The sequence below is a fragment of the Salvia hispanica genome, chromosome 3 (assembly GCF_023119035.1).
Source record: "Salvia hispanica cultivar TCC Black 2014 chromosome 3, UniMelb_Shisp_WGS_1.0, whole genome shotgun sequence".
NCBI classification, from domain to species: domain Eukaryota; kingdom Viridiplantae; phylum Streptophyta; class Magnoliopsida; order Lamiales; family Lamiaceae; genus Salvia; species Salvia hispanica.
This window is the reverse complement of record NC_062967.1, coordinates 710857-725948: the sequence shown is the minus strand read 5'-3', so window position 1 is coordinate 725948 and position 15092 is coordinate 710857. Positions and strand designations below refer to the sequence as shown.

Genomic DNA, 15092 nt, shown 5'->3' with positions numbered 1-15092 from the left:
CCCTTCATCCAAAAAAAATGACATTTGTGATGACACGAGAATGATAAGGTTCATGCATCATTCATATAGACAGAGAAATACTCCCTGCGTCCAAAAAAAATGATATTTGGGATGACATGAGAATGTTAGTTAGAATAGTCTTAGTGGGTCCCACTCCCACATTAACTTTCCATTACCGTAAATGAGAGATTTTTACGGTGTGAATGAAAAAGGCATTCTTATTTGTATGGGATATGGGATGGAAGGAATAATATTGTAACCCTAGTTTATTAAATTAAAATTAAAATGAGACGAAGGAGTATTGGTTTTGGGCCTTTTGGATTGATTTAATTATTTGAATGGGTTTCAAAATCTTTGATCGAGCCAGGTGGAGCAGATGAGGCCCATATATTATTTTACGAATTGTAGTAATGTTACTATTATATACGGAGTACATAAAATTATTACTATTTTTAATAGTACTAAAATTTATTACAATCTCAATCTCCATTCTCATTTCTTAACAATCTCCAAAATTTTAACAATCTCCATTCCTCATTTCTTGAATCAAAATTTTGTCCGAGAAATAGGGTCGTCTCAATCCAAAATAAAACATTAAAAATGTTGATTTATTTGAAAAATATTACTCCTATACTAGAATTTGATTTATTTTCATATCTTTATGACTTTATGTACCTCTATATTACTACTATAAATACACGAAAAGTAAAATTCATCAAATAAAGAAATAAAATTAGTACTCCCGTCCCGCTTTAGCAGTCTCATTGACATTTTTGCCCTCTTTTTTTTTATAAAAATGAGAAAAAAAAGTTAAAGAAGAGAAATGATAAATTAAAAGAGAGAATAATATAGAGAAAAGTCTTATTTACATTATTGTTTATCTTAATTTACCATTTCTCCTCTTTAACTATTTTTTATTATTTTTACAAAAAGAGGGCAGAAAAGTCAATGCGACTGCTAAAGCGGGACGGAGGGAGTACTATTTTACTATTTCTTCCAAGAAGATTTACTAGATAAAGAAATAAAATCCAATCAAATCTCTCTCAAATCCATTCTTTTTAAGGTGGTGGAGTAGGAGTATTATTTTTCGAAGGTCTTTGTTTGTAGCATCTCTTGACGTTAAAGAATGGAGGAAGACAAAATCAGCCAACTCCCCGATGATATTCTTCTACTCATCCTCGATAAAATCGACACATCTCAAGCCGTTGAAACCATGATTCTCTCCCATAGATGGAAAAACGTGTGGCGTTCCCTCCCCGGCCTCCGCTTCCACTTCAGCTTCGCCGCAAGTGTATTTCCCGATCCCCCTCTCGTAGAAGAGTGCGATCGCCAATTGCAATCTCACCGCAAGTTTGTTTCCCAATTCCTCTCTCGCCGCGACGCCGCAGCCGCCCTCCACGACTTCCATATCTCACTAGACAAACTCTCGTTCCAAGAGCGAAGGATCTACATCTACGATGCTCACAGGGAATTCATGGATGAATGCTTCCTCTACGCCGCCAACCACGGCGTTCAATCCCTTCGACTCGAGGCCCCCAACTACCCCAATCTGTGGCTTCCGGAAGCGCTTATCTCCTGCAAGACGCTGCGGGAGCTCAGGTTAGAGGGCAACCCGGTAAAATTCCCTGGAAGCTTATCTTTGCCGAATTTGAAAACCTTTCATCTTGAAGGAAAAATGGTCTTCGATGATGATCGCGACAGAAGGGAGCCTTTTTCCGGCCTCCCGGAGCTTGAGGAGCTTACTCTTAAAACCTTATCATTTGATGTAATTGCTTTAAAGGCTCCAAAGCTTAGGGTTTTTGAAATCACCTGTATTTGGATTGTAGCGAAAGAGGTTTCTGCGCCGTTGCTTACCTCGTTTAGTTACAATGCTTTTGAGGCTTGGGAATGTGAAAAGGTGAATCTTCCGATGTTGGAACAAGTCCATTTAGACATTCATGACATTGGAGACGATTTCGATCAGATGCAAACCAACTTTGTCAGGATGTTTCACCAGTGTCGGAACGCTACCACGGTTTCATTGACATTGGACACTCTACAGGTACATTTACTAATAGTGTATTGCTTACATGCATGTATGTAGTAATGGTTGTTTGAAACTGATAGGCTCTTGAACGCTATGGTGGTCCCTTTGAGCAAACTCCTCCCCCGTTTCCCAACATGAAGTGTCTCAAGGTCATAGAAGGGCTTAACAAAACGCACAAAGTGTTTCGGAGAGTAATGAACTATTTGACGGGGACTTTGTGTTGTGAGGTGAAGCTTCCTCCTAGCATGGTTGATGTTGAGCAGATGTCCAACTATGATGAAGACAACTGTGAAACATTTGTGTGATGTTGAATTTGATAGGGACTTAATTTTATTTCAAAAGTGAGTTGATAATTATTTAGCTTATTTTATGATTTGCTGTTTAGTTTCTATGGAGTCTTTTATTAAATAAAATATTTATCATTCTCTCATTTACGGTTTCTCCCTCTTGGAGAGGATGAAACCAATCTCTCTCGAAATCACGCGCGCTCGCTTCTCAAATAACCTATAGGTATTAGTTCCTATTGGAATTATATTCTGAATATTCTTATGGCGATGAAGACATTGAATTTATGCAATCAACTTGTCTTGAAAATATTACTCCCTCCATCCCATATAATTTGGGACACTTTGATCCGGTACGGGTTTTAAGAAATCTAATGAAAAGTGAGTTGAAAAGGTTGGTGGGATGTCGGTCATACTTTTAAAATATTAGTTTTATAATAAAATATGAGTAGGAATGAGTTAATGGAATATGAGGTCCACTACAAAAAATGGTAAAAGTGAAGTAGGACAAATTATGTAGGACGACCCAAAATGGAATACTGAGTCGAATTATCTGGGACGGAGAGAGTAGCAAAGCGATTATCCTTTTCTCCCTTTTAAACTTAATTACACACTCTTATTTTATTAAAAGGTTAAAAAGGTTAAACTTCTCATATTACTAAGTTCAGTTGGATTGAGGGAAGTAACATAGTAGTATAAAACAACGATGCTCAAGTTTTAGTATCGAAGGAAGAAGTTATCACAAATTTTGCCAACCGACTCATTGGCAAATGTGGTGCCGTTGGGCACCTCATGGATCTATGTCAAAGTCGTAATGAACTGGAAGCGGCAGAGGTTGCCAGTGTGATTCATAGACTGTGTACTATCCCGAGTAATACGGATAGAACAGTAGAAGGAGGTTTTACCGAAGTCATCATTGAAACTATCGATAATTATTTGTTTGCCGACATAGACGCCAAGGTTGTAGACATGATGTTTGATGTTCTTAGAATGTCTTTCTACAAGCGTAGGGCAAAACATGAGCTCGATGTAGTCTCTTAGTTGTTCACCACCATAGGTTTTACTACTACTGATCAACACATTAAGAGGCAATGTATGTCTATATTGTACACGATCCTACTTGATGACAAGGGGACGGACAAGGGGAGGGCGATACGCACATAGGAAATGACGTATAGTTTTTGGCACACCTCTCGCAACGAGGAAATTATTCCAACCAACTTATGGCTCAACTAATTTTAGATTTGTTGAGATAATTACATTGGGTATGAGAAGATTTTTTTCTTTTTTATCAATTGAAAAATTCATACAAATTCTCAATTATTTTGTCATCTTCACCACCGATCAAACAAGCAAATTATTCATGTGTTGTATTGTGATGACATTAGGTAAGATGACGTGTCTATAAAATCTTGCGTGGATATTGAGTGAAGACTAGTTAAAATTAACTTAGGCCAATTTACCGGAAAAGTCATGAACTTTGCCACTTCTCCAATATTTCCCATTAACTTCAAACGTAGCTCAAAAAGTCGTGAACTTATAAAACATGCGTAGTTTTCTCATTACGGCTATTAGTAAAATATGACTTGAAATTCGCACGGTACCCGGCCATTTTGGCGTAGATCAGGTACCGTGCGAATTTCAAGTCACCGTGCGAATTTCAAGTCATTTTATTACTCAACTTAGCTACTACACATCAATTACTACTACTGCCAAATTTTTGCGTAGTTAAATGAAAAGAGAAGTGTGGTGGGATGAGAATATAAGGTAATTAACTTATATTCATACTCAATCATCAAAAAAGGAAATAAAAACGAGTACTCTAACTTTGGGAAAAGGAAAGAAAAGTTAACCAAGGAAACTTGGTACTTGATAAGGAAACTTGCTATGACTTCGTTAACTATATATAGAAATTTAAAATGGAGTACAAGCCTAGTGATGCTTTGATAAAACAGTCGCAACATCGACAGTGGAGTTACGAAATTCATCACGAGCAAGATAAGCGCAGATCTTTCTACAAAGTCATCATTAATTCTCTCGGAAATCTAAGTGGTTTGAGTTGCTTGCCTATGGTGGAGAGAGATTATAGGCATCATATGGAATTCTCCGATGCAGACAAGTGGAATACCTTAGAGATTAAATATTTCGACGAGGCTACATCTGTTGGGCTAGTGGAGGATATTAGTTTCAGTTTGGATCAGTGGCTATACACTATGTTAATCAAGGGGTCCAATGATGATAAGAGGGAAGATTGTAGTTTGTACTATTTGAAAAATCCCAACAAATGGTTTGATCATATCGAGACAGATTTTAAAAGTATTTTCAGCTCAATCAATAATGAAGGAATTGTTATAGCAAAAATGCAAAGTCTGCGAAGGGGCGGTTGTTCAACATGGAAGAGCAAAAATTTGCACAATCGGCACGGAGAAACGATGTCAGTAATCTCATCAAGTTAATTTGGAAGGCATTACGATATCCGTTCGATCTAACAACTTCCTTCCAATAAGAGTCCGGGGTTCAAAATTACATCTCGTCTAAGATACTTGAATTATCTCTACGTTAACTGCAAGATAGGGTTTCAAATAATATGAATCTTAACTCTCGGCGTGCACAATGGGATTTAAATCCAATGATATTATGGGATGATGAAAAGATAGTAAAGTTCTTGATGGCGATGCATTGGGTACTTTATCTAGAGGCGAGTACGAACATGCCCGCACCATTGTTAAGGATGCCTTTGTGAGTGTTGAATGGGGTAAACGAGTGCAGCAAAAAAAATATGCCGAATTGACTGATTCGTTGAGCAAAACGAATGATGCGATGGAGAAAATTGGCAAACTAGGTTTCTAAATAAACTGCATGGTACACCTGATATCAATAGAGATATAATACTATCATCAATATTTCTACACGTAATAACTATTAGTATGCATGGAGAGATTTTGATGCAGTAGTCAATGGAAATGGTGCATAGCCATCTCAATAGATAGACTAAATCACCCCGTGTCGTATGCCGGAGACTCCAGCCCTTGTTGGACACCGTTGCATAGTCTATGTCTTCGTCCTGCATCATCGTCATCATCACCATCATCATCGTCATTTTTATCAACCCTTTCTCTCAATAAAAATGAAAAGAAATAAGACGAAGATGAAAACATGGAATCCAACATTCTAATATGAGTTGTTGCTAAAAAAGCAGCGTACATGCACTCTTTCACTGTCTCGTAAGCTCTCTTCGATGAAAGCGCTATCACCCTAAATACCATAGTATAATAGTATAGAAGCTTACATATGCAGCTAAATAACAAGATCTTAATCTAATACTCCCTCCGTCCCGGATAATTCGGGTCACTTTCACCGGGCACGGGTTTTAAGAATTGTAATGAAAAATGGATTGAAAAAGTTAGTGGAATGTGGGTCCTACCTTTATATATTATTTTTATAATAAAATGTGAGTAGAAATGAGTTAGTGGAATATGGGGTCCACTACTAAAAATGGTAAAAGTGAAGTGGGACAAATTATGTGGGACGGACCGAAATGAAAAACTGTGACGAATTATCCGGGACGGAGGGAGTAGTAATAGTTTGTTCAATCTAATGCATGGTTGATCCAGTTTAAATATAACAAGTACTACATACCACAAGAGAAGCATCTAAGAAGTAGTCGAAAATCACTTGGCATTTTCGAGGCCTCAATGGTAGTACGAAATTAGTGTACATCCAAGGCCCATGCCTGAGTTTTAGACGGTACTAATGATTAATTTAACTAACACACAAAAGATTATTGACAATCATCAATGCATTTACCAACCAATTCCAACAAAAAATAATGAACTAGCTAACCTATTAATCATGAAGTTTGGATAAACAAATGCATAAAAAGCTTTTTCCCCAATCTTTCATTTTCTTCTTGCAAGTCCTTGTTAATGCCGACACAACTTTGGACGCTGACTTTTTCATACATCTTGATGATAGAGGAGAGCGTCCATGAATGAATGATAGAAGCACAAATGAATAGCGTAAAAGGTATAAATTAAACTTGATCCTGACGATATGATTATTTTGTTTGTTAAAAGGATTTCAAAAAAGGGCAAGATTTGAAATTTTAGAACGAAATTGAGAAGATCAATGGCCTTAAAATCCAAATTCATGATACCTGTGAACATATAAAAGAGAAATTCATAGATTACATGGAATGATTTTGTTGAGTTGACGTACTTCGGTAGAATATGAGTCAAGCTGGAGACCAGATGCAAGACCTTTATGTGCATACGACACGTGATAACCACCATCTAAATAGTTGTCGCAGAAAACCTGTAGAAGAAATGACACAATATTGTTTTTCTTACATGGTAACAAAATTACACAGGACAAATATAGATCTTGGCATAACTCGGATAAATCTATACAGAATGTTCTACCATACCTTACAATTGCAGTCAAGCGTGTATGTACGTCGGCAAACATATTTCAATGACATATCAACTCCATTGGCACTCAGTTGCTCTGCTGCATCACCTAGCCATTCACCGCGTACACCCTCCAAATCGGGTCATAACAGAAAACAAGATTATGGAATGAAGTGAATAAAAAAAGAGGTTCATGTTGCATATTACATCGGCCTTGAAGTTCTCGATTTCAGTTATTTTTGTTGGCTTTAGAAGTGCTCCATCCAACCCTAGAAGATAAAAGAATGAGAACTAAGGAAATGAAAATAATCGGTTATGTTATTTATTAGAGCATAATGCATATGAAGTATATTTAGATATCCAGAAACTGATCCTTGGCCAATTCCTTTTAAGTCACAATTAACCTTTGTGATCCGGGAAATTCACATGATATGGACATGCAAAGCAATACGTTTTCCCTGCTCCTGCAACAACTATAGATGCATGATGGCGGCACACATTGTGGAAAGCATGCAACATACAATTTTCATCCCGAGACACAATGTATTCGACGTTCCCCAATCTGTTGTAATCGGTACATAGATACCTTTAGAACATGGTTATATTAAAATGTTTAATAAAAGATTTATACATGCTTGAACGAGTTCTCATTGTAGTACGGTACTTGCAGTAAAATAAAATAAACACAAGGCTCTGTGATCTGTTTAGTATATCCTAAGAATTTGAGAAAAAAAACATACAAATAAGGGAAGATGGTAGAAGCAAGACAGTGTCACATCAATCTCGACATAAACAAAATTATCCTACATTTGCCTACATAGGAACGCCAAAGTGAATTGTAATCCTATAAAGTCGTCTGCAGCTGCATGGTCCTAAAGTGGAGTAATTACTAGAAAGGGATTTTTGTTGTAATCCCAAGCAAGGTTTCATTAGCAAGCCTTGTACCAAAAATAAACATTGTCATAAGTTTTGTTATGTTTAACACTTTAGCTATCATGCCAAATAAATCCTTCATAACAAGATATACATGTATAACCACATAGCTTTGTATAATACATTCACTTAAGGAAGAAGAACAAGAAAGCATCATCTACAGAATTATTTTCGAAGAAATTAAGAAAACGGGGTACCAACAGCTTGCCATCCAGTGTAGAAGACTCGATTAAGCTCAAAACCATAGAAATCAGGGTCAGTGTACCACCAGCTACTTGGTGGGGTGAGTGCTTCGTCTACCGAAATTGCAGTCAAAATTGCATGAAAAGTTTCTCTAACCCCAATCACTAACCCGTCGCCGGTGACCCTGCAACTTCTGCTATCGTAGTCTGAATCGGAGCAACGGCCATACTCCTCTCCCTTCCGTCAACAAAATCCCTCAACCAATTTCTCGATCCAACATCGACTTGATACCAGAATTCCACTTCAATTCCGCCTCCGCCGGCCATCTAATGAACAATTTGACACCACGAGCTTAGGCCCCGTGCTCCGGGGTCGAATCCCCTCAATCAATTCAGCGATCTCGTGTCAATTGCCGGAATTGCAAATACAAATCTCACCCTTCAATCAATCGCACTCGTCCTAACTACTTGGTCACCTGAATTGATGACATGACACCTTCGGAAATCCCGCGACGGAGCTGGCGAGAACCCTCGCCATACCCTGCCGGAATTCCGGTGTGCTCAAACACTACTAAACACTCGCTTCTACGTACATGCAGCCTACGGTCACACACAGAACATCAACATAAAGGAAAAGCCATGTATGATGGCGGCGCCACCACCTATAAACCCTACCTGTGGTGTCGTCGTCTACACTCGCACTCAACTTAGCTACTACACATCAATTACCAATACTGCCATAATTTTGCGTAATTAAATGGAAAGAGAAGTGCGGTTGGATGGATATATAAGGTAATTAACTTATATTCAAACTCAATCATCAAAAAAGGAAATAAAAATGGCTACTCTAGCTTTGGGAAAAGGAAAGAATATTTAAACAAGGAAACTTGCTATTGGATAAGGAAACTTATTATGACTTCGTTAATTATATATAGATATGTAAGCTGTAGTATTTCATGAATTAGAAATTTTAAATGGAGTACAAGCCTAGTGATGATGCTTTGATAAAACAGCCGCAACATTGAGAGCGGAGTTACGAAATTCGTCAAGAGCAAGATAGGCGCAGATCTTTCTACAAAGTCATCATTAATATTCTCGGAAATCTAAGGAGTTTGAGTTGCTTGCATATGGTGGAGAGACATTATAAGCTGTCATAAGGAATTCTCCGATGTAGACAAGTGGAATACCTTGGGGATTAAATATTTCGACGAGGCTAGTGGAGGATATTAGTGTCACTTAGAATCGGTGGCTATACACTATGTTAATCAAGGGGTCCAATGATGATAAGAGTGGAGATTGAACAATTAGTTTCTTTTTTTTCATGGAAATTGAGATTAAGCGGTTATTTATGAAGCAAAAGTGTTTTCCATTTACTTAATTATTGGTTTCAATCAATTGTCTTTCAAAATTAAAATTAGGGTAGTCAATGAAAATAAATTGTAATTTGTAGTATTCTTCTAAAGTTTTTCTTTGTGTCTTATCAAGTGTATTTATAATGAATTCTGAGTGTATGAGACAAGCAAAGTCTAACTTTTCTACTTCTCAAATTGTCCAAAGTAATACAACACACTTATTATATATATATATAGGCATTCTTCCTATTTTCTAAAATTTTCTACTGTATAATTTTTTATTCTACACATTTAGATATTTTATTAACTCTTACATAATATTGATATCTAGAGAATTCTATATGATTCCATATCTACTAGTACATAACTATGCATAACATCTAGATTTAAATAATATTTTTACATAACAAGATTGTTTAAGTAAAAGAAAATTTTAAGATAAATTTAAATTAGAAGAAGAATTATTATTAAGGACATAATCATTAGTTTGTAAAATTCAATCCCACTACCTCCTAATTCGTTATTAGTATGGTATTTCAATAGAAAATTTTCTCCACATCACAAATAACTGAAACATATCTGTAATTCAAAACCAAAAGACTTGGGTAAATTAGAATAAGGCTGATAACCTTGACTTCACAAAACAAACATTAATATAATTTCAACCAATAGTGTACAAAACTTTTCTAATTGCTGCTTATAGCCACTTAAAAATCGTTATATGATAGCTAATTTGCAATGGTTTCATTATATGTTGCTGATTTGAATACGCTAAATTCATAATAGCATTTCCAAACATGTTAGACATGGTTGCATCTAGGTATAGGTATGCTTATACGAATTCCGCCGATTCATACAAGCATGTCTCTCTAAAAAGATGAACATCGTTCTCCACTAATAATCCAATAATACGTAATCTTTCTATCTTTTTCTTATTATTATTAGTTATGCATTAAAATATATATCGTTCCAAATATTTATATTTCTATTTGAAGGAGGGAGTAATATTCTATTTTATTAACTATAAAATTGAGAATGTAGTTTTGTCTCATTTTGCATTGATTTAAATATTTTCTTGTTTTATTTGGTATGCTGCCGGCTGCCGCTACTATATTTTGTACAGGTACATTTAAATAGTAATTTCTTATTTATATATAACTCAGGCTAAGTTTCCATTTTCTGCAAATGATTTATAATTAAGGTAAGCGCTCTTCTCGTTCAATTTAAATTATTTAATCATGCAATTATTTGCTAGTATTAGTAATTAATGTGTAGTATAGCTAAGTTCAAGTGCTAGGTTGCATGTATGTATAAGCGAGTGGGTAAGATTTGTTTTGCGATTCCGGCAATCGGCGCGGGATCGCTGAATTGACTGAGGGGATTGAACCGCCGGAGCTCGGGGCCTGAGCTCGTGGTGTCGAATTGCTCATCAGAAGGCCGGCGGAGGCGGAATTGAAGTGGAAAAGCGGCGCGGCGGAGCTAGGGTTCTGCAGTGTTTAGATTCGAATTCTGGTATCAAATCGACGCTGGATCGAGAAATTGATTGAGGGGTTTTGTTGACGGAAGGGAGAGGGGTATGGCCGTGGCTCCGATTCGGACTACGATAGCCGGAGTTGCAGGGTCGCCGGCGACGGGTTAGTGACTGGGGTTAGAGATAGCTTTTCATGCAATTTTGACTGCAATTGGGAATTTTGAGCGATGCAAGATCCTATTTTGACTTGAGTTTAGCATATAATTTAGCTCTTCAACTTTTATGAAGTTAATAAATTATTTCTATAAAATGTATAGTCTACCTTAATCCTTATCCTCAATATCATAATCACCTCTAGTGCACTGCAAATGTTACTAAATTGCACTCTGACTATCAAACTCGTGTAAATTACAATTTCACCACTCAATTTGTGTCAGTTGCATAAAGGTCCTTTAAATATTGCATAATTATGTAATAAGCTGTAAACTTCTATGAATGGACTTCTTTAGAAACCTTCTGCTGAATTGCAATTTGATAACATCTCAAGCAAACCTTCAGCATTCAATTTATCAAGTCAAGCTGTTTTATTTCTGTGGTGTGATCAAACATGACTATCAACATAGAAGGTTGATTTGTAGTAATGGGATTGCAAATAGTACTATCTCTTATCATTGCTCTTGGTCTTGGTGCCAAACTGCTGTGTTTACAAAGTTTTGATGTTGTATTTAAGAAAACAATAGTTTTTTACATATCTACTTACAAATTGACCATTGGCTCTGTTATAGTTTCCACAGAAAAACTCGTGAGCATCGCATCTCACAATCGCCATGGCTGTGAAGATGTTGCTGCTGCAGAACCTCCCTGTTTTCAACAACCTGTCAGAATCTCAACGAACCCAGTTCAACGTCATCAACAAACCCATTAATCAGTCAAAATTTTCTTTTGACATAAGTAATAGTGGCCGCCACCGCTGTCAACAGATTCACAACAGCAGTAAGAGTGATGATTATTCGTTTCAAGAATTTAGGTGCGGAGAAGAAATGGATAAAAATTCTAGCCGGAAAATGGAAAGATTGGTTGGAGGATTCAACCCCAAAATTCCTGTAGAAGAAGCATTCACCCCACCAAGTAGCTGGTACACCGACCCTGATTTCTATGGTTTTGAGCTTAATCGAGTCTTCTACACTGGATGGCAAGCTGTTGGTACCCCGTTTTCTTAATTTCTTCTAATATAGTTTTGTTAATGATGCTTTCTTGTTCTTCTTCCTTAAGTGAATGTGTTATACAAAGCTATGTGGTTACAAGTGTATATCTTATTATGCAGGATTTATTTGAAATGATAGTTAAATTTAACAAAACTTATGACAAATGTTCAAGGCTTGCTAATGAAACCTTGCTTGGGAAAATTCCCTTTCTAGTAATTACTTTAAGACCATGCAGCAGCAGACGACTTTATAATATTACAATTCACTTTGGCATGCCTATGTAGGCTAATGTAGTATACTTTTGTTTATGTCAAATACGATGTGTATTGTCTTTCTTTCACTATCTCCCCTGATTTGTGTGTTTTTTTTCTGAAATTCGTAGGATATACTGAACAGATCACAGAGCCTTGTGATTATTTTACTGGCAGGTACTACAGTGAGAACTCATTCAAGCATGCAGAAATCTTTTATTTGATAAATTTAACAATGTTCTAAAGGTATCTAAATACCGATTCAACAGATTGGGGAATGTCGAATACATTGTGTCTCGGGATGAAAAGGGAATGCTGCATGCTTTCCACAATGTGTGCCGCCATCATGCATCTCTACTTGTTGCAGGAACAGGGAAAACGTCTTGTTTTGCTTGTCCATATCATGTGAGTTTTCGGGAGCAGTTATTGTAATTGGCCAAGGATCAATATCTGAATATCTACATATACCTATATGCATTATGCTCTAATAATTAACATAACCGATTATTTTCATTTCCTTCGATCCCATTCTTTTATCTTCTAGGGCTGGACCTACGGGTTGGATGGAGCACTTCTAAAGGCAACAAAAATAACTGGAATCAAGAACTTCAAAGCTAATGTAATATGCAACATGAACCTCTTTTTTTTATTCACTTCATTCCATAATTTTGTTTTCTTTTATGATCTCATGGAAGGTAGGAAATGGGACTTGTGCCACTTAGAGTTGCCATTTGGGGGCCATTTGTTTTAATCAATTTTGGAGCTGTGCCAAATGATAATCCTGATTCGGAGGGTGTAGGCAATGAATGGCTAGGTGATGCAGCAGAGCAACTGAGTGCCAATGGAGTTGATACGTCATTGAAATATGTTTGCCGACGTACATACACGCTTGACTGCAATTGGAAGGTCTGGTAGAACATTCTAATCCGAGTTATGTCAAGATCTATTACCATGTAAGCAACACAATATTGTGTCATTTCTTCTGCAGGTTTTCTGCGACAACTATTTAGATGGTGGTTATCACGTGCCGTATGCACATAAAGGTCTTGCATCTGGTCTACAGCTTGACTCATATTCTACCAAAGTACGTTAACTCAACAAAATCATTACATATAATCTATGAATTTCTCTTTTATATGTTCACCTATATCATGAATTTGGATTGTAAGGCCATTAGTATGCTCAATAGTGCTCTAAAATTTCGAATCCTGCCCTTTATTGAAATCCTTTCAGCTAATTAATCATATTGTTAGGATTAAGTTTAATTTACCTTTTACGCTGCCTCTATCATTCATTCATGGACGCTCTCCTCTATCATCAAGATGTATGAAAAAGTCAGCGTCCAAAGTTGTGCCGGCATTACCAAGGACTCGCAAGAAGAAAATGAAAGATTGGGGGAAAAAGCTTTTTATGCATTTGTTTATCCAAACTTCATGATTAATAGGTTAGCTATTTCATTCTTTTTTTTTGGAATTGGTTGGTAAATGCATGTGATGATGGTCATTAATCTTTTGTCTGTGTTAGTTTAATTGATCATTAGTCCTATCTGAAACTCAAACTCAGGTACGGGCCTTGGATGGACACTAATCTCGTACTACCAATGGGGCCCCAGAAATGCCAAGTGATTTTCGACTACTTCTTAGATGCTTCTCTTGTGGTATGTAGTACAATTTGTTGTATTTAAACTGGATTCTACCATGCATTGAGATCTTGTTATTTTGCTGCATATGTAAGCTTCTACTCTATGGTATTTAGGGTGATAGCGATTTCATCGAAGAGAGCCTACGAGACAGTGAAAGAGTGCAGGTGCGCTGCTTCTGAGCAACATTTGTATTTAAATGTTGGATTCTATGTTTTCCTCTTCATCTTTTTTCTCTCTTTTTGTTTCTGAGAGGGGTGATAAAAAGTGGCAGTGACGGCGCCGATGTTGTTGCAGGACGAAGACACAACACTATGCAATGGCGTCCAACAAGGGCTGGAGTCTCCGGCATATAACATGGGGCGATATAGTCCATCTATTGAGATGGCTATGCACCACTTCCATTGTCTACTGCATCAGAATCTCTCCACATGAAACCTAAGATGCACTTAAAAGAGAGGTTGATTTCCTTAAAAAAGAGAGGTTTATATCACTAGACCATTCTACTTTGATGTACTATGTGAATTGTAACTAAAAAACAGTATACATTGTCTCAATTGACGAATCTATGTTCTGTAAAATAATTCAGTTGCAATATTTTATTTTGCTCAGTATTTTGATGACTTATTTACGTGACTTAAATGACATTATAGGCACCGAAACTACTAAGCTAAATAATTTTATGACTAAAGGTCCTTTTTGGTCCTTAATATATAAAGATTTTTTGATTTTGGTCCAAAACATTATCTTTTGAATTATTCGGTCCCTCACAAATAAAAATGGGTCACATTTTGTCCGAATTGGACGGAAATGGTTAACTTTAACAGTCAACGAAAATTAATCGAATTTTGACCGGATTAAGTTAATAATTAAGTTAAGAATTAAGTTAATATTAAATTAAAAATTACACTACCGGAACCGGTCCTCTCCCCTCCGCTGCCGGAGCCGGTACTCTCCGCCGAAGTCGGTCTCCTCTCCTCCGCCACCATCTCAAAATCCCAAAATCCCATCAAAATCCTAACCGCAACTTTATCTTAGCCGTAGGAATCGCTATTTCCGAGGTGCAACTCGCGCCGATTCGTGCCATGGAAAGTGGAAACCGACGATTCCGGTGCGATCTCGCCGCCTCTGTGGAGGAACAGGAGCCCTAGTCCGTCGCTCCCCCTTCTCTCGCCGGATTCGCGAGCTCAGGCGATCGCGAGAGGGCGGTCGGAGCTCATGGAGATGGTGAGGCACATGCCGGAATCGTCGTACGAGCTCTCGCTCAAGGATATAGTCGAGCATCATCTCAGAGCGGAGAATCAAATCGAAGGCGGTTCGGATCGAGGAGGAGCGGCGAC

The 15092-nt window shown here is 37.2% G+C and overlaps 2 protein-coding genes and 1 pseudogene across 5 annotated transcripts; 2 read left to right on the top strand and 1 right to left on the bottom strand.

Annotated features, from left to right (window-relative positions):
• The first annotated feature begins 1126 nt into the window (after nucleotides 1-1126).
• On the top strand, nucleotides 1127-2331 carry LOC125214372 (F-box/LRR-repeat protein At1g55660-like). The gene is made up of 2 exons (XM_048115372.1): nucleotides 1127-2041; nucleotides 2107-2331. The coding sequence occupies exons 1-2, from the start codon at nucleotides 1127-1129 to the stop codon at nucleotides 2329-2331; spliced, it is 1140 nt and encodes a 379-aa protein (XP_047971329.1).
• A 2885-nt stretch (nucleotides 2332-5216) lies between these two features.
• LOC125214360 lies at nucleotides 5217-8372 on the bottom strand (annotated as a pseudogene).
• Nucleotides 8373-10341: 1969 nt separating this feature from the next.
• On the top strand, nucleotides 10342-14379 carry LOC125209028 (choline monooxygenase, chloroplastic-like). 4 transcript variants are annotated; one of them, XM_048108609.1, is made up of 11 exons: nucleotides 10342-10387; nucleotides 11443-11860; nucleotides 12245-12290; nucleotides 12383-12518; nucleotides 12658-12732; nucleotides 12813-13019; nucleotides 13102-13197; nucleotides 13436-13557; nucleotides 13677-13770; nucleotides 13869-13919; nucleotides 14050-14379. In XM_048108609.1, the coding sequence occupies exons 2-11, from the start codon at nucleotides 11485-11487 to the stop codon at nucleotides 14185-14187; spliced, it is 1341 nt and encodes a 446-aa protein (XP_047964566.1). In that variant the 5' UTR covers nucleotides 10342-10387; nucleotides 11443-11484; the 3' UTR covers nucleotides 14188-14379. The 4 variants fall into 4 exon arrangements, with proteins under 4 accessions (XP_047964566.1, XP_047964567.1, XP_047964568.1 ...); XM_048108610.1 differs by lacking the exon at nucleotides 10342-10387 and adding an exon at nucleotides 10418-10820 and having other exon boundaries at nucleotides 14021-14161; XM_048108611.1 differs by lacking the exon at nucleotides 10342-10387 and adding an exon at nucleotides 10418-10820 and having other exon boundaries at nucleotides 14027-14157.
• The last annotated feature ends 713 nt before the right edge of the window (nucleotides 14380-15092 follow it).